Source organism: Pelodiscus sinensis, chromosome 2, assembly GCF_052426305.1.
Source record: "Pelodiscus sinensis isolate ZL-2025 chromosome 2, ASM5242630v1, whole genome shotgun sequence".
NCBI classification, from domain to species: domain Eukaryota; kingdom Metazoa; phylum Chordata; order Testudines; family Trionychidae; genus Pelodiscus; species Pelodiscus sinensis.
This window is the reverse complement of record NC_143053.1, coordinates 173,666,074-173,686,164: the sequence shown is the minus strand read 5'-3', so window position 1 is coordinate 173,686,164 and position 20,091 is coordinate 173,666,074. Positions and strand designations below refer to the sequence as shown.

Below are 20,091 nucleotides of genomic sequence, written 5' to 3'. Positions count from 1 at the left end.
TATACTTACAGAAGATTAAACTGCCAACAGGTAAATGCTTCTCTGAACTCCAAGGGAGAAATAGGGATTCCCCATGGCAGAGGAAAACATCATAAAATAGAAATGGGAGCAACCCATTAACTCCAGATGTTTGAGTAGGCAGTGCTCCAAGTTTCACAGGTCCCAGAAACAGAGAAACTCATACATCAGGCTTTCTTAGATAGATTTTGTAGTGACGGTCCAATAAAGAATATTATCATAATAGAAGGGAAGTTGTTCCCTAAGGACTACACTTACATGAAAATAAAAATTGTCCTGAGATGTATTGTGAGGTCTTAGGAGAATCTTTTCAAGCATTCATTTCCTCCACTTGTTTCACCAGAGTAAATATATCATGGTTCAACAGCAGTTCTCCAAGACAGGAAAATTGCACTGAACCTGTGGCCTCATTTGTGGCAGACATATTCTTAGATGTATTGAGTTCTGCAGCAAGCTTTGGAGCTACCAGCATGTTTGCATGCAGACCACTTTGACAGTGGCTGCAAAAGCCACGTAGCACCTCACTTAAGCCGAATTTACTAGATTAAAGCTTTTTGGGGAAAAAATAGATGAGGAGTTAACTGATTCCTTTGCAAACAAAGCAGAACAAGATACCTTGCAAGTCAACTTTAAAGGACTCAGAGGAGTAGCCTTGTTAGTCTGTAACTGAAAAAACTTAAAAAGCAATGAGTAGTTTTGCAGTACCTTAGAGACTAAAAAAACGTATTTGGTATCATGAGCTTTCGTGGGCACAACCCACTTCAGATGAATCTACAAAGGAGTTCAAAGTACATAGGCTATGCAATGAGTACAACATAGAATCATAGAATCATAGGACTGGAAGGGACCTCGAGAGGTCATCGCGTCCAGCCCCCCGCCCTCAAGGCAGGACCAAGCTCCGTCTACACCATCCCTGACAGATGTCTATCTAACCTGTTCTTAAATATCTCCAGAGAGGGAGATTCCACCACCTCCCTTGGCAATTTATTCCAATATTTGACCACCCTGACAGTTAGGAATTTTTTCCTAATGTCCAATCTAATCCTCCCTTGCTGCACTTTAAGCCCATTACTCCTTGTCCTGTCCTCAGAAACCAAGAGGAACAAATTTTCTTCTTCCTCCTTGTGACACCCTTTTAGATATTTGAAAACCGCTATCATGTCCCCCCTTAATCTTCTTTTTTCCAAACTAAACAAGCCCAGTTCATGAAGCCTGGCTCCATAGGTCATGTTCTCTAGACCTTTAATCATTCTTGTCGCTCTTCTCTGTACCCTTTCCAATTTCTCCACATCTTTCTTGAAATGTGGCGCCCAGAACTGGACACAGTACTCCAGCTGAGGCCTAACTAGTGCAGAGTAGAGCGGCAGAATGACTTCACGGGTTTTGCTTACAACACACCTGTTGATACAACCTAGAATCATATTTGCTTTTTTTGCAACAGCATCACACTGTTGACTCATATTCAACTTGTGGTCCACTATGACCCCTAGATCCCTTTCTGCCATGCTCCTTCCTAAACAGTCGCTTCCCATCTTGTATGTATGGAACTGATTGTTCCTTCCTAAGTGGAGCACTTTGCATTTCTCTTTATTAAACTTCATCCTGTTTACCTCTGACCATTTCTCTAACTTGCTAAGGTCATTTTGAATTATGTCCCTATCCTCCAAAGAAGTTGCAACCCCACCCAGTTTGGTATCATCTGCAAACTTAATAAGCGTACTCTCTATCCCAATATCTACATCATTGATGAAGATATTGAACAGTACGGGTCCCAAAACAGACCCTTGCGGAACTCCACTTGTTATCCCTTTCCAGGAGGATTTAGCACAGTTAACAACAACTCTCTGACTACAGTTATCCAGCCAATTATGCACCCGCCTTATCGTGGCCCTATCTAAGTTATATTTGCCTAGTTTATCAATAAGAATATCATGTGAGACCATATCAAATGCCTTACTAAAGTGTAGGTATATGACATCCACCGCTTCTCCCTTATCCACAAGGCTCGTTATCCTATCAAAGAAAGCTATCAGATTAGTTTGGCATGACTTGTTCTTCACAAACCCATGCTGGCTATTCCCTATCACTTTATTACCTTCCAAGTGTTTGCATATGATTTCCTTAATTACCTGCTCCATTATCTTCCCTGGGACAGACGTTAAACTGACCGGTCTGTAGTTTCCTGGGTTGTTCTTATTCCCCTTTTTATAGATGGGCACAATATTTGCCCTTTTCCAGTCTTCTGGAATCTCCCCTGTCTTCCATGATTTTTCAAAGATCATAGCTAAAGGCTCAGATACCTCCTCTATCAGCTCCTTGAGTATCCTGGGATGCATTTCATCAGGACCTGGTGACTTGCTGACATCTAACTTTCCTAAGTGATTTTTAACTTGTTCTTTGTGTATCCTATCTTCTAAACTTACCCTCTCTCTGCTTGTATTCACTATGTTAGGCACACCTCCAGACTTCTCGGTGAAGACCAAAACAAAGAAGTCATTGAGCATCTCCGCCATTTCGTTTTGTCCATTGAATATTGGAGAGGCAATCCTAGATCAGAGCACTTAGAGAGAGAAAAGTCTATGAAAATACAGCCATAAGGTTTCCTCTAGCCCTAGATCCATATAGTGACTGGTCAACGAATCTCAGTAGACAGATACCCCCGATTTAGGGAAGTCTGTCATGCTTCCAGACAGGATGGACACACACTATTGCAATTATTACCAATGGCATAGACTTACCTAAAACTTTTCCTGTAGCTATCAGTATTGGAAGATCTATCTCTGTATCTCTTATACACTCACATGCACACAAGCTACTCAAAAATCTTCATTGCTATTCAGTATGGGCATGTCTACACAGCAGGGCTAATGCCGAAATAAGTTACGCAACTTGAGCTGCGCCAATTGTGTAGCTTAAGTCAAAATAGCTTATTTCAGCTTTTGGCGCTGTCTGCACAGCAGGAAGTCCTAGAGAGCACTATTCTTCCAACTTCCCTTACTCATTTGATGAGGGTTACAGGAGTCAGAGTAAGTCCTGCAGCTCGACAGTATGTTAAAATAACTGCTTATAATGTAGACGCAAACTGTGTTATTTAGGAATAACGTCAGTTATTCTGAAATAGTGCTGCTGTGTAGATGTACCCTATATGAGAGAAATAGGACCACAAAACTGTTGCCTTCAACTGGTCTTTATTAAGTATCCATTATTTTTTATTGTCCAGCAGAAATTAAGAGATATGAGAGCAGTCCTAGATCTTTAAAAACAGAGCAAATGCTTGCACTATCTCAGATACCTGTAATCACAGTTATCCAAGAACATTCAGATAGCTATACAAAGACCAATACAATTAGTATCTAGACTGGACCTGGTATATTAGGTTCCAGTTTGCCAATCAGTCCTTTCATCTTTGACAAAATCATCGAAAGGGAAAGGGGAATGGAAATATAAATCTACTGTAGAAAAGCACTTAACATAGTCCTCACCTAGAAAAATTTCTTAAATACAGAGGACATAGTCTTTGATTTGGCTGCCATTCATTGTATTGGTACACCAACTTCAAGACTAGACAAAGAAAGGCTATAATCTCTTAATACCCATTTGTTTCTACAAGTAAGTCTTTCTGCAGGACTGCGTACTAGTTATTTAATAAACTAGCAATTATGAACTTCATGATAAAGGCATCATGGTATTGCATGCTATCTAACAATCCTCACATTGCCAGATTTCTAAAAAATACCTATAGTTTGTACACTTCAGAAATTATCTGATGACCTTGGTGAACTAATTTCCTCTAGAACTTAAAGGTAGTTGTATAATACCACTTTCTGAGTTCACAAGGTTTTTCCATCAAGATCACTAAAGTATTTCCAAATAGTATTGCTTTCCCATCAAGTACCACTTTTTCCATTGGCAAAACATCAGCAAAAAATTGTTTAGGTATTAGGGGCACAGTTAATAGAAGACTAGTAATGTATCTTCTGTGATTGATTTTTAAGAATGCCACTCTGCTTCTAAGCCAAATTGATACTCATATTTCTATACACTTTCAAGAAGAATCTGCACAAACTCAGTGTACAAAGAGCACCCAAAATATGTCAGCTGACTAGAGCTCTTCAGAAAATCTGTCTAACGTCTTATGTCCTTTCAACTGAGATCAAAGGATACACTGGACCACTAGTTGCTTCTTAAAGTAGACCAATACTAAACTAAACATACTGATAAAAAGTAAGGAACACATCCAGGAAAGAAGGAAAGAATCAGCCATATGCATTTACATGCTGTGTATTGCTTCCATGGATGAATTTGTAGCAGTGCCATTTTACTAAGCCATATAAATTCATATTTCTCGGCTTCAGGAGATTTTTCTTCATGCTGTGGTATAAAGAAAATATTTTTCCATTGGGAAGATCATGACTGTATTCCCTTTCTAATGTTAAGACTAATTGCTGTTACATCCCAGTTGCATAGAATTGATAAGCATATTTCTGATAGAGAAAGAAAAGTGTGACTTTACTTACATATTGAACACACTCCACCCGGAATTCTAGGTTTTGCTATTGGAATCAGATTCCTTGAAATAGTATCACAATACAGGTTGAACCTCTCTAGTCCAGCAACCTTGAGACCTAACTGGTGCCGAACCAGAGAATTTGTCGAACCACGGGAAATCAATACTGTCTAGCAGCATTAGCAACACTTCCACTGCTTAGTGAGCTCTTAGAAGACATTTAGGGGTAAATTAGAGCTAACTAACAGCACAGAACACTGAGAATCAGGACTTGTGGCTGTAAACAAACTTTATGGGACTGCAGGAAACTTGTCCACACCTATGATAATTGGATATCCGCCTAACTAAAATCATGCCAGACCTTTGATGTTGCCAGTCCAGAGAATGCCAGACTAGAGAGATTCAACCTGTAGTTACTCTTGAAAATTAGTTTACTTAATATCTCTTCAGAGAACTAATGTAATTAAAGCAGTGTCTTATACCAATTCAGTGTATATTCTTGAAGGAAGATATTAGGGGAATTCTGACTGCCTGCAGTTCAGACTAGGACTTGTATTTTTTTAATAATAATAATTTTTTATCTGTCTTCCTTAAATCTCCTCTGCTATGGTACTTTAAAAAAAAAAAAAAAAAAAAAAAAAAGCTTGACAATGGTTAGCTTGTAAATTATTGCCACTGATATTTTTTTTAGGATAATCTGTATTGCTGTCTTATTACTTTATACTTCTCTGGCATCTTGTAATATTCACTTGTTGTCTCTTGTCTTGTACTTAAAGTGCAAGGTGTTTGGGGGAGGGATTATCTCTTTGTTATGTGTTTTCAGAGAGAGGCAGTAATCCACAACTGGCCTAGGTGCTAATGCAATATCTGTAATGGACTATAATAAGTTGAGACTTCAGATTTAATTGTTGGAAAAGAAAATATTTGTCTCAATCTTCAGGTGTACTTTTTTTCTAAGGCATAAATAAAAATGAAATACCTTTACTTTTTATCGGCGCCACTGTCATCACCTGCTGAGACTGAGCATTAGAATTTAAACTAATTAATAGTCTATTTCAAATTCAAGTAGAAATTCTTATAGCTAAATGATATTTTGGATAATGGCCATCTGGTTTGACATCTCTAGATGTGATCATAGAGCAGAACTAGTTTAGCCTCCTGGTAGTGTTGCCTGTTTCTCTGTTGAGTGATATCTGTAATTGTGCCCATGAATATGCTTTGTTCCTTTCCCCCTTCAAACTATCTGAGTATCCTGGTGGAACTAGAAAATACCTACACTGTGCCATTCGGCTATATCCACATCAAGAGCTGGAGGCTGATGCATGTGCAGTAGAAAGAATTAAAGAATACTGTTGGTATGAAATATTCTATCCATTCCAGAGATATCCCTTATCTTTAAAATGGGGAATTCCATTAGACCTAGTAAAACCTTTTAAGCTGATAAAACTTTTTCAGTGTGTCCACTGTCTGTGTGTGTACTTTATTTGTGGAAATTTCATATTCTAGCACTGCAGTGAGGAAAATCCAAAACAATATAACCATTGGGCCACTTGACTTTCAAAAAACTAGCTTTTTGTGCTGAACAATAAAGTAACTACAAATTTTGCTCATCATAAAATTTTCCACAAACGTTTTCAAATCCAGTCACATTATTTCTAACCTATTTTTCTAATTTCAGCTCTTACTGTATGATATTTTATTTCCCTGCTTCCTGCATTATTTTTTGTGGTTTACATTATTTACAACATAATGGTTTATCTTTAGATTTCACTCTTTATTTGAATTAAATTTAGCTCGGGGGTTAGGGAGACATATCTGAGAAAAAGAGCCAAACTTTTAAACAAAGTGTTGGTGTAGTTCTTGAGTGATAAACATACCAATTCAAAACCATTATGTTTTATACAACAAACTGAGTAATTTGACCATATTATAGGCCTGATTGTGACTAAGCCTTTGATACTGGTAAGCTGGTATGCAAACATTTGTGATTGAAGACCAATCCCAAAGACATGATATCCTGTCTGTGCATTTAGTCTCAGCAGACTTTAAGGAGTCAGAATTTGCTTTTCAACAACAAACAAAATAATCATCTGTTTGTATTGTTCTTTCAGTGTTACCTATCACAAGTCCAGGGGGTATGCAGAACAATGTGGCTTTTTCTTAGAGTAAATCATTAGCTTGTTTGTCTTCATTTCTGATTTTTGGCTCTTAAAACGGCTGCTATAATCTCCAACCTAAGTAATGACTTCTTGGGTTGGCATTTAGATGTTAACTTTCTGTTGCCTTCCACTTTTATCTAGTTAGAAAAGAATTTAAGGAAGACTTTGATCAATTTAGTATTGAATAGCACAGTGCTTAATTCTATTGGCCTGTCAGATAATTTTCATACCCTATTAAAAATGCCATAAAATGCATGAAGAACAAAACAGGAAGCATTCAAACAGGAGAAATCCTTGCCATAATTTTTGGTGAGGGAAAGTTCAGAAAGACTATAACAACTGGCCCTAGTTGAGTAACCTTGCTTATTAATGGCAAAATTGTTAAATAATGTTAGTTTCTTTTTTGGAATCCAATGTTAACATTAACAAGTAGAAGCAACAAGAGTAGGCTTTTTTTTCCTTTTTCCTCCCCCTGGGTCATGATGGGACGGGATCAGATGGCAAAAAGCCGGACGGCCCCGGGGCCGGAGGGATAAGGGGCGCCCTGAAAGTAAGGTGGTAGGGTGGATTCCCGTGTGGCCTAGGGGATAGGGCACTCACCTGGGGAGGACAGGGCAGTGGGCTCAAGGGCTACATGTTAAATATATGTAGTATGGATAGTAAATAAAGTATCATCATTAAAAGTTTTTTTTGCTAAAAGTGATATGTGACATTTTGGATTGTAATATCTCCTTCAGCCTGTAACTTATCAGCTGGATCTTGTCTGTATGAATGCAGGAGCGGCCCCAGGCCAGCTGCAGCAACTGGCACCCTAGGCGGGGTGACGCAATTGGTCCCCTGCCTGAACGGCCGTCAATGGCCATGACGTCATCATCGGGCGTCCGGGCCAGCGGCTCCCTAGGCAGCTGCCTAGCTCGCTTAGGCTCACAGGCCGCCCCTGTGTGAATGCATGAGGCAGTTCAGCCTTATGACTAGAAAGTGGGACAACTTTTGAGTGCTGTTGTTTCTGTTCCTAGATACAGAAAGAGAGTATATGTGGGCAGGGGTGGAGTGGGGAGGGGAGAGGGTCCAGAGCCAGCTGTTGGATGTCCACACTTGTGGATGTTACTGTGCTTTTTAATAGTGTGCCGGGTGCTCCACAGGTCAGTGCTCATCAGGGCCCTGCTCTTGGGAGATTTGGATGCAACTTCCTGCTCCTTTCCCTGCCAGCAGTGAAGGGGCCTGCCCTGGTGCCCCCACCCCGCTGGAACGGAGAGAGGGAGGCTGATCTGCATGTGTATCTACTCTACTATCCATCAATATGAAGTGGATATCCATGGATATGCAGGGCTCTACTCATTAAACTCAAGAGGAGCTGTTGGGCACTAAGCACTTTTGAAAGTTAGGCCATTTAATGAGCTTCGAAGATAAGATGCTTTCATAAGTCTCAGTCTTGGTCCATATAGAAACTCCATAGGATGTAGCTGAACAGCTGCTGCATTGCAGCAGTAACTACCTAACTTCCCTCCCCTAACCCTTAATACATTATAGCAGTGGTCTCCAACCTTTTAAAGCATTAGATCACTTTTTTATTTATGTGCAATCCAGGATCTACTTCAAACCCAAACAACCTTGCCCTACCTCCTTCCCGCCCCTTCTCCGAGGCCCCACCGCTTCTCACTCCATCCTTCTTCCCCCATCCTCACTCACTTTTATTAGGCTGGAGGCAGAGGTTTGGGATGCAGGGGAGGGGATGCAGACACTGATCTTGGACTAAAGTATTTGGTGTGTGGGAGGGGTTCTGAGCTGAGCCTGGGGCAGGGGGTTGAGATGCAGGAGGGGGTTTGGGGTGCAGGCTATGGGAGGGAGTTTGGGTGCAGGGGGACTCAGGGCTAGGGCAGGGGTTTGGGGTGCAGGAGGGGTTCAGGACTGGGGTAAGGGTTCAGAATGCAGGTTCCACCTGGGCACCACTTACCACAGGTGGCTTCTGGGTGGTGGTGTAGGGGACTAAGGCAGGCTTCTCCCTACCCTGGCCCTGCACCACTCCCCAAAGCAGCCAGCAAACTCTCTCCATCCCTGTTCCCATCTGCTCTGTGGATATGAGGTATAGGGTGGGGATGGGGCACCCTGACATTAGCGCTCCCCCTCCTCTTCTTCCCGTGCCCTGCAGAGCAAGCAGGAGGCTCCCGGGAGTGAGGGACACTTCCAACGTAGAGGGCAGGAGCAGCATGGCAGTGCTGAGAGGGGCAGATGAAGTGCCAGCAGTGGATCCCGATCTACTGGTTGGTGATCACTACATTACAGTGATCTGCGAGTAATGTATATAGAGGCAGAGGGCATCTAGGAGTGTTTGAACATTGATGATTATGGACAACCGATGGTTATAATGTATCACCAGTCAGTCCATGTTCCTGTGTGTAGCAGATTCTGTTTTATTTCTTACACTTCTGGAATACAGAAGGATAATCATCTTCCTAAGAAAAAACATCATTTTAGAGCTTCCACCATGAGAAGACCTTAATGTCATCCAAAGGTTATGCACCCAGGATTCACTTCCTTGCCAAAAAATAGATCTATAGTTTGTTAACTTTCACACACAGAAATCACCTGATGGCTTAAATGGGGGTTATCAGCTGTATAATAACATATATTGATGAGTGTAATTCATCAAATTACGGGCTTGTAGTTTTGCATGTTGTCACAAATACACATTAAATCTCCAAATTCTAGATTTGTATCTCTGATTGGCTAAAAGGTATAAAAACACTATTTAACCTGTTTTTTAAATGAGCTTCTCAATATATCTGAGTGCAGAAGCAAAAGGATGAAGTCAAAACCTTCCTCTGTTGGGTACAAGTCACCAGAAGCTTGGTAGCATTGTTTGTTCCAGCAAGAATGGAACAAATTATATTCAATAAATTGGGTCTTCCTGATATGCTTCTTTTAGATGATATGGTGACTTTGTGTGCTATGTCTAAGGCTTTGTGATTCTGCTATAACAACTGTGTACGAGTTGAAGATTTTGCAGTGTTTTGTGGAGGATAATAGACTGTCCACATCTGACCTGCCTAACATAGGTCTTTGTCATCACCTCACAATAGACTATTTAAATAATCAAGAAATCCGTGTTTACTCTGAGAATTGAATAAGACCCTTCCTATGGGATTTTTATATATTAATAGTATATATACTTTCCTTTCAGACCTTAATTTCTTTTCAGATAATACATGGTGATATATTCCTGCTTGCTAAACCACCGTGCTCTTTCAGTAATAAAAGTTGCTAACAAATACTGTATTATTCAAGATAATTAATTCTTAATTATATAAAGTCACTTCAACAACAATTCCACAGAGACATTTTATTTAAAGGTAGTTTTTCATATTCCTTTGCCAATCATAAAGGCTCTCGTGCACTTTCCTGACTTCAGTTAGTTTGAGTTTTGGTTTCCTTATTTAAATGATTCTTTTTGGTTGTATTTTTATAATTTATTTGGAGGGAAAAGTGGGCCCAATAATCAGTTACTGTATACTAACACCAGATCAGGATCTAGCCCATACCTCCTTTAATGATTGGGATCTTTTCATTGAATCACACTAAAATTTAGAAAAATTACAAACTTTGATGACGTAAAGAAAGATGCACACTTGACAAGAATATAACTATTGACATGTTTGTCTTCTAGTGAATCCTTAAAATGTACAAAATTTTGTACTATAATTTCTCATTTTGTAACATATTTGGAGGGTGCTGTCTTTAGTATTTTTTCTATCCCAACTTCAGTAAGATTTCTGTGTTCCATAGATGGGTTAGAGATGGAAGAGTTTTTATAGAATAGATTTTCACGAGTATGAAAACTCTAATATTTTATTTAATTTTTAAAAAGTTAGATCAGTGCTTGCATAGTCTCCTCTTGTAATATTTTTAGTCAAACCATTTTTTTCATGGCTCACAACAGACACCAGTTTAGAAATCCCTGTTGTGACACAAATTCAGCACTTAGTTTTACTCATGCAATCTGTTGAATACGTAGGATTGTTTCAGTATAACTCAGGCTAAAATTTGCTGCAAAATCACGTAAGCAATGCTACTGAACAGGTGTTTAATTTTTTGGGAGAATGGGGAGAAGGAATAATGAGGTAGCTAGAGGAGATGAGAATATTCTTCCCCACTTATGTTGTCCCTGCTGTTTACAGATAAATATAAACTATATAACATTTCCCTCCCATAAATTGTGAAATTTTAGCTGATAATTTCAAATGCAAAATAATTGGGTGAGTGCAGCTCTTCCTTTATCAATTTTGGGTAAATAGTGTATCATTTGTGTTTATATATATTTTCTTCTAGTCTTGTTTCTAAATTTTTCTTACAACAAATTCTGTTTTTTCTTACATTTAATAAAACTATGGAGTTTGACTATTCTTCTCAAAACGTTCCTGTGCAGAGGATATTGGTCTCTAATCTGAACTGTTATTTCTCTTTCTGACCCCATTCAGTTTTGGTGTTTGACATAAATTTCATTGTTATCAGATTTGCTAATTATTTTTTATTTAATATAAAATTCAAAAAATTTGTTTTCATGGTAGTTTAGTATAAGCATTGTCTAAAACTTGTTCTTTAGTCTTTTCTTTATAATTTTGAGTTATATATATATTTGTCAGTAAGTTTAAAATGAGGAAAAAGGTTTTACATTTCCTGCTATCTACTTTTCCCCCTTCATTCAGGGTTGGGAAGAAAGTGTGGATGCTGCCATCTCTCACTTGCTAAGAACATGTCTATCCAAGAGTTCTAAAGAACAGGCCCTGACTCTCAGCAGTCAGTTGAGTATACCCAAAGATACTAGCAGGCTGAAGAAACACATCACCTTGCTCTGCGATAGATTGGCCAAAGGTGGTCGCCTTTGTTTAACTGTAGACACAAATATTCAGCAAACTATGGTCATGCCAGGTAAGATATTACTAGATGTTCTTTATTCAAAATGTTTGCATATATTCAGACCTTTGGTTAAATTTCGAGTTTACTCTAAAATTAGAAAAGCCAGCAGAAATGCCATTTCCTTTCCCTCTCAGAAATTCCAAGATAACTACAGAATAAATATTCTGGAATTTTTAAACCATGTGTCTTTAGAACGATATGTTTTTTTTCTGTACTATTAAATGTAATATAATCCACTATGTTTTTCGTCTTACTAAAACTATTTTAAGCTAAAGTTGGTCTAAACTTGATCAGTAGTTACCACATTTAAAAAACACAGGTAGACTACTAATACAACAGGTAATATCCCCAAGGTTACTTTCTGCTTCCTTAGATGCTTATCACTAAATTTGAAGGGGCAAACATTCTATAGTATGTTTGTGTATTTGATCTAATTTATACACTGAAAAACACACCTTCCCTCTGATATGGAAGATAATTATATTGATATCCAGTTCATGGTATATAAATATGAATCTTATAATAAAATGAAGGGTAAATATTTTAAGTACAACAATCCATATTAAAAAAAGAGATGTTTCCTTAAGGAATTATCACAGGATGGCAGTCCATTTTAGACAAGTTGAGTCTAGCCTCACTTGTGACTGATCAGTAACCTCGCAGCTGAGAGTGATCCAGTGATTATACAAGCCAGCAATGGGCTCCAATGAAGAACAACAACAGGAAGGAGGTTGTCCCTTGGCAGTGGGCGGAATGTCAGAGAGTAGGCTCTGGGCCACTGCAGAAGACCCTGTTGTGGTAGATATGGGTACATGAAACATTTAAAAAACTATTGTATCCACTTTATAAATGTTCTGTGTAGCTAAGAAATTGGGATTGAATTCTTGTTTCATGGGGAAGTTAGAAAGGTATTCTGCAGGAACTAAAATCACTGGAGGGTGTAATTTAATACAAATGGCTAGACAGGTAACAAGTTTGAAGAAATTTTACCACCAGAGAGGAAAGTACTCAGTTTTGACCTGGTTACAGTGGCCTAGCAAAGAGAGAATGGAAAACTGTGTAATGGGATCACCCTGACAGTTAGGAGAGATAACCTTTTCACTTAATCCAAACCCTGACTTGAGTCTGTGACTGAGAGGGACAGCTCCCATAAAAAGGTCTGAAGTATTTTGAAACCTCCCAGATTCTCCATGTGGAGGATGATGATGCCTTGGTAAGGATGCATGCAAGCTTATTTGTTGCATTATGATCTGTTTTCATTGTAATGCTTTTGTTCTGAATAAATAATACTTTGCTTTATATGTACTGACAAATCACTGGTTAACCCTATTGTTTCCCCTGAGAGAACAGGATGGCAGGTGCTAAACTAAAATCAGATCTTCTGAGGTTATCACAGTAAAGTGGAGAGTAGCCTAAATCACCAGGTTCGGAGACAAGACCTGGGATGCTCATAGAGGTGATGGCTAGAGTCCTAAGGCCTAATTGGTGTACCCTCAAAGAGGCTGTAAATCAGTGGTTCCCAAACTCTTTGGCATCACGCCCCCCTTTTTGATTTTTGAAAAACCCTCACGCGCCCCCCTCCCCAAAAAGCAGCAAAGCTTGTTGAGCAAAAAAACAGGGCAGCAAAACTTGATGGGGGGCGGGAGGCTGGGTCGCCTTGTGCCCCCCCTGGAATTTCTTCATGCCCCCCAGTTTGGGAACCCATGCTGTAAATGATTCAGAGAGTCCATTATCTCAGGAATTGAAATCTGGATTAGGGGAAAAGACCAGGAGTACATATGGATCTATTATTGAACTGTTTTATTGTTTGGAAGAAGAAACTGCCTTGAAAGAAGGGCGTGATCACATTTTTTAGGCCCACCATTATCATTCCTGGGCTAGGAAAATAGGTCAACAGCCCTAAAGGAGTGAAGTAAAGAACACAAATTTAGACTGTTGTAAAGGTGTGTTACCTCCTTTGGGCAAGTAGGGGTATGTCTACATTACCACCCTAGTTCGAACTAGGGTGGTTAATGTAGGCAACCGAAGTTGCAAATGAAGCCCGGGATTTGACTTTCCCGGGCTTCATTTGCATCTTGCCGGGCGCCGCCATTTTTAAATGTCCACTAGTTCGGACTCCGTGCCCGCGGCTACACGTGGCATGGACTAGGTAGTTCGGATTAGGCTTCCTATTCCGAACTACCGGTACACCTCGTTCCACCGTGTAGACATACTCTAGTAGATGAAATTCAGGGCATTGAAGAGTGGTTTCCATTTGAATGAGAAACAGGCAACTAGGAATTGGGGTATTTTGTGTAATTAATTTATGGTGTGGGTGTCTGTGTATGTCTCCTTTTTCCCTGGGCTATGATAGGAACAAGACTGTATTCTAGGCACTTGTTTGTGGAAACCTTTGGGATAGGATCTTTGCCCTGCTACAAGAATCACTTTTCTGCTTTCTTCCTTCTTCAGAGACCCAAACACACTCGCAGGAAGAGCTAGTCTCTCCTGTGAGCTCTCAAACACAGTCTTTTACCAGGCCCTTCATTTAAAATGTTGAAGAAGCCACCATTAGCTATGGGATCTTGTCAGGTGGATCCAGCCACCAAACCCCTTATTTTGTCTGCAGTAGTTTTTACTATATAAAAGTGCTTTTGTTAAGCAGTTAGTACAGTTGTTTACTTGCACATGATCAGTGATCCCATTGCTACTTAGACTGTGTCTTCCATCACTGACCTGTTACATTATTGGAATATTAGTAACAGAATGAATGAAATCTAGGTGTTATCATTGCTGCAGCTCTTGCTGAATTGAGTTTTAATTGGACCCTTGACAGTCACACCTGTCTGAGTAACAATGAAATGTTAAAGACAGCTCTGTTGAGGTAAGTGCTAGGAAAGTCTAAATTTAGACACAGGATCAGGTTAACTTCATATTTCCGAGTTCAAATTAGTCAGAAACTCAATATATTAGGCTGGTTTTAATAATTTAATTTAAAGATTGAAGCCTGATTCGGGTGAAATAATATTGGCAGAATGCTAGTAGGACAATTTTCTGGTTAAGGTGGAATTTGGAATTAAGTATTGTGAGAATTTGGAGTAAGAACTTTCTAATTTTAAGTATCCCAACTGCTACTAGAAACTGACAGGATCTACAGCCCATAGAGAATGCGGGCAGTCTACACATTGAATTAGATCTTTAATGGGCATAATTTAAGATTGTTGTGGCACATTGTTGAATAAAGTCTGCTCTTTTGCTTTCAGTAAGATATAGGACCATATTGTGGCCTATCAGATTCAGAGGAGAGTCATATAATGTATTTGAAACTGGGCTCTCAGGCAGAGCGTTAGTGAGGTGGTGGAATGGTGGAGGGAGGATGTGGGGAAGGGAAATTTAGTGAGCATATACTTGGAACAAAACCCAACAATCATGTAATTGGTAAGATGCATGCCAGCCATCAGCTTGACTACCTCATTTGCATGTTGTATTTGCATCTCACACACCCCCCTCACAGACTCAATGTGCATTTATCTTTATTTTTAGCTTGTAAAGTCTTCATGATAGCCACTGTTTCCCTTTTATTGAAAAGTATATAGCTCCTGTAGGCCCTACCATATTATTACCTTCTTACTATATATTTAAAAAATGTGCACCTGTCCATCTGTCTGTGAGTCGGTTTGTTCAAGAAGTTTCCCTAAATGGTAAGAGCTAGGACCACCAAATTTGGTTTGGCCATATCACAATGTAAAGCCCGGTACGAGTTTGGTTGTGCCAGGGCAATGGGATATGCCTGGAATTTGATTGTTTCTCAAAAAATGGAAGGGGAGGGGGGTCTGATAGGAGGGAGTTATACTCTAGAATGTCCATGAGGGGGTCAGAAAGGGGCCAGAAATGGAAACTGGGACAACTGTAACCCCATTGTGCCAGCAGAAGGTAGGGGAGGGAAAAGGGACAGATATCTACTATATATTTCAGAGAGTTGGTCTGTTTGTGTGTTTATCCTCTAGCCAGGGGATATGCACCCTTTCCCTGGTTGTTAGGATTGCCAGATGGTTTAACTAAAAATACTGAACACTCCCCCCCAGCTCCCTCCCCCCCAAAAAAAACCCAAACACAGGGGAAAAATTCTATTGTGAAAAAAGGGGGAGATCAAAGTTGTTGAGGGGGGAAAAAAAGGGACCCTGAGAGTTAAGCATAAAAAATAAAACAGCATGGCCCCTTTAAGAAAAGCTTTTGAAGTTTTTTGCCAGCGGCCATCTTGTTTTCCTGATCGAGCCAGAAGACAGCTTCTCTGTGGAACCAGGTAATCTGGGAGGGCTCGGCCCGGTTGCTGAGTGTGTGTAGGGTTGCCAAGTGTCCAGTAACCTGGTAACCCTACTGGTTGTGCCTGCTGATGCAGCAGCAGCCATGGACATGCACTTCTCACCTGGTTCCAAGCTTCTGGTGTGAGAGGGGGCTGGGGTTGTCTGCTCTCTCTTGAACCTCTCATCCCTAGCCTCACCCCAGAATGATGATTTAAATGAAGAAAAACAAAACTTACTTGAGTTAAGGACCTGAGCAATACTGGGTAAATCTTATAGTAATAACAATAATCATTGTGGACATCCTATCATTTTGTTTTGTAATATCTGGCATTCATTCAAAGCCATTTCCATGCTGTGTGGAATGTCAAACATATATGTATACACTAAATCTCTAGATGCCTGTATAGATTTAAATAACTCTTTATGTCAAGGAACAGGTCTTTGAATGTGTTTGATCAAGTTGCACAATAGAGACTTGATTCTAGTTGAGAATTTTGTTTTTACTGTAATATGAATATCATATAATAATTATGGAAAAATAAAGTTTGTAGTAAAAGGCTTAATCTGTATAAATGTGGGATACATTCATTGTTCATGAATGATGTAGGAAAATTCTAAACAAGTGCTAATAAATTATGCTATGAAAATACCATACAGTTATGCATTCTGTACATACTGTATATTTTAAAGAGAATCTGTTTTATAAATATTATAGATAACTTAACAGTACTGATACTTTTTCATAGCCATCTGCTTGAAGAGTCAAGCTTCATTAGTTACCATGAATTCACCAGTATAGAGGCCTTGCAGGAAAACTGTAAATATATGTTACCTAAAATAGTTTTCCCATACACATTAATATTGCTTTAAAATCTTTTTTCCTAGTTTGCATCATGCCTGGAAGTAATTGGGAAAACTTGAAAATCCTTTTTATCTCACTTTTTAAAAGTCACCAGTAGAGGATAGAATATTGACTTTGGCTTATGGTACTTTGTGGGAAGTTAGTGGTGATGAAATGGGACAGAACTATAAGTCTGGATAAGAATTCCACATTTTGGGAGGGTGGAGGTGGGGTAGATATATTTTTTCTGTCATGTTTTTTTTTAATGTCAACTGTTTGTCACTGCTCAGAGGTTTAGAATGGAGATGTATTGGCAGGCAGAACATAGGTGAGATGGTCAAAAGTGCATAAAAATGCAATCTATTATATAGCTCTGCAACTGATTTATTGGCTATCAATGTGTAATATTAGTTTAAAAAAACTTATATTCTTCAGAATATAAAGAACCTTACTGGAATAAATATGCCTTCAAAACAGACTGCATTGACGAGTTCAGTTAATGGAGCTATGGAGATCTACTGTCAAAATAGTTAATAAAATAAAAAGAATAAAGTTGAGGGAAAATGGTTTGAAAGACTGAATATGTCAGGCACTTAAGGCAAAAAGTGCTCAGAAGCCATTCTCCAGAGTGATCATAGAGAGCTGCAAGTCACATCAAGCTTCATCTTGCACTTTGTTGGCTTTGGCAAATCCTAAACAGCTGGGCTAAGAGGAAGCTGAGGGATTTGGGGAACTGTGCCAGTTGTTAGCATGGGTCAGGGCCAGAGAAGTTCTGTTGAAAGGTGGTGTAGGCCACCCAGGTTGTTCTGCACTACGTTTAGTGGGTGGGAGAATTTATAGTATAAATCCAGGTTACTTACAATGAATAAATTTTGTAGCTTTTCAAGTTCCTTATAATACTAATGTATTTGGCAGTGTTGGGCTTTAAAAGTCCTAAGCAGTGTCAGCTGTGCCTGTACTGAGGACCTCTTTGGGGCTATTGTAATAGGAGGATAGCTGTATTTGCAGCCTCATACCACCCACCACTTTTGGTCGGTGATCCTACCTTTGCTGTAGTGGTTGCTGATGTGTAGAAATATTCCAAAATACATTTTCTTCAATTCAAGTCTACCCATAAATTTTTTTTTAAACTTTTTGCTGTGAATGGTGTGGGGATTATTTTGAGGTTTTTTTCTTATTGCATAAGACCATGTTGTTAAACCTTCCACTTCCCCATCGCTTTTTAAAATTATTTTCTTTTTTGTTTTTCATTGAATCATTGAGTTCTAAACCTGGATGGGACCTTGAGAGGTCCCTTCCAGTCATCAAGTCTACTCTCCTGCCATCACGGCAAGGACCAAGCACTATCTAGATCAGGGGTGGGGAACCTTTTGTGGGTCGGGGCTGCTGACCCACAGAAAAATCAGTCGGGGGCTACACACAAGTGAGAAGAAAAAAACAAACCCTCACTGATGTGGCCTCTGACTGGGGAGAAAGACACTCCTCACATTTCCATTGAACACCAGAGCTTGGGGGCACAAATTAGTAGATTTTGTGTGCTTTAGCCTCGTGGTGAGGTGGCCGTGCGGTTGGAGTGCCAGCAATGGCTCCCCAATGCTGTGGGTGAGCCCGGAACCTTGTGGGCTGGATCCAGGCAAACTGAAGACCACATACAGCCCCCAAGCCTGATGTTCCCCACCCTGATCTAGATCATCCTTGATAGATGCTTATGGATCCAGACAAACTGGGGACCACATCGAGCCCCCAGGCCTGATGTTCCTCACCCTGCTCTTCTAACCTGCTCTTAAATATTTCCAATTATGGAGATTCCACAACCTTTCTAGGCAATTTATTCCAGTGCTTAACCACCCTGGGTATGTCTACACTACCCTCCTATTTCGAAGTAGGAGGGTAATGTAGGCATACCACACTTGCAAATGAAGCCCGGGATTTGAATTTCCCGGGCTTCATTTGCATAAGCCGGGCGCCGCCATTTTTAAATCCCGGCTGGTTAGAACCCCGTGCCGCGCGGCTACACGCGGCATGAACTAGGTAGTTCGAACTAGGCTTCCTAGTTCGAACTAACGTTACTCCTCATTCCACGAGGAGTAACGGTAGTTCGAACTAGGAACCCTAGTTCGAACTACCTAGTTCGTGCCTCGTGTAGCCGCGCGGCACGGGGTTCGAACCAGCCGGGATTTAAAAATGGCGGCGCCCGGCTTATGCAAATGAAGCCCGGGAAATTCAAATCCCGGGCTTCATTTGCAAGTGCGGTATGCCTACATTACCCCGCTAGTTCGAACTAGCGGGGTATTGTAGACATACCCCCTGAGAGTTAAAAAGTGTTTTCCTTGTCCAGCCTAAACCTCCCTTGCTCCAATTTCAACAAGCCCATTGTTCCTTGTCCTTTTATTAGATGTTAAGGAGAAGCATTTTTCTCCCTCCTCCTTGTAATACCCTTTTAGTTACTTGAAAGCTGCTGTCATGTCCCCTCTGTCTTCTCTTTTCCAAGCTAAACAAACCCAGTTCTTTTAGTCTTATAGCTCATGTTTTCTAAACCTTAAATCATTTTTGTTCCTCTTCTCTGGACCTTCTCCATTTTTTCCATATCTTTCTTCAAATGTGGCGCCCAGAACTAGACACAATATTCTAGTTGAAGCATAATTAGCGCAGAATAGAGCAGAAGAATTACTTCTCTTGCCTTGCTCACAACATTCCTGTTAATACATCTAAAAATCGTGTTTGCTTTTTTTGCAAGTGTCACATTGTTGACTCATCTAGCTTGTGGTCCACTATGACCTGATCACTTTCTGCAGTACTTCTTCCCAAACAGTCACTTCCAATTTTGTATGTGTGAAACTGATTCTTCCTCCCTACGTGGAGTACTTTACATTTGTCCTTACTGAACTTCATTCTATTTATTCCAGACCATTCTCCAGTTTATCGAGATCATTTTGAATGATGACCCTATCCTCTAAAGCACTTGCAACCCCTTCCAGCTTGGTATCATCTTAAAACTTTATAAGCATACTCTCTGTGCCAATGTCTAAATAATTGATGAAGATATTGAACAGAATCAGTCCCAAAACTGATTCCTGAAGAACTCCACTTGTTATGCCCTTCCAGCATGTGGACCATTGATAACTACTCTCTGAGAATGGTTAGCCAACCAGTTATGCACTCACCTCATAGTAGCCCCATCATGGTTGTATTTCCCTAGTTCATCTATAAGATACTATTATTCCTTCAAGCATCGTTCTCTATTTTGGGTTTGGATAGGATGCCACTATGCTGTGAAGTAAGTTGTTTTTATTATTTATTATTGTCTAGTGTGAACGTGACTTCATTAAGTCAGTAGAAATGCACTTGCATAGGTTTGAGGTTGATCTA

At 39.8% G+C, this 20,091-nt stretch overlaps 1 protein-coding gene across 6 annotated transcripts in view; it reads left to right on the top strand.

The window, feature by feature from the left end:
- Positions 1 to 20,091, top strand: part of BBS9 (Bardet-Biedl syndrome 9) — a 511,458-nt gene that overhangs the window by 285,380 nt on the left and 205,987 nt on the right. For all 6 annotated transcript variants that reach the window (XM_075921761.2, XM_089776553.1, XM_089776552.1 and 3 more), the window contains one exon: positions 11,388 to 11,610. In XM_075921761.2, coding sequence (XP_075777876.2) covers positions 11,388 to 11,610 — 223 coding nt within the window. The remainder of the gene's footprint in view (positions 1 to 11,387; positions 11,611 to 20,091) is intronic.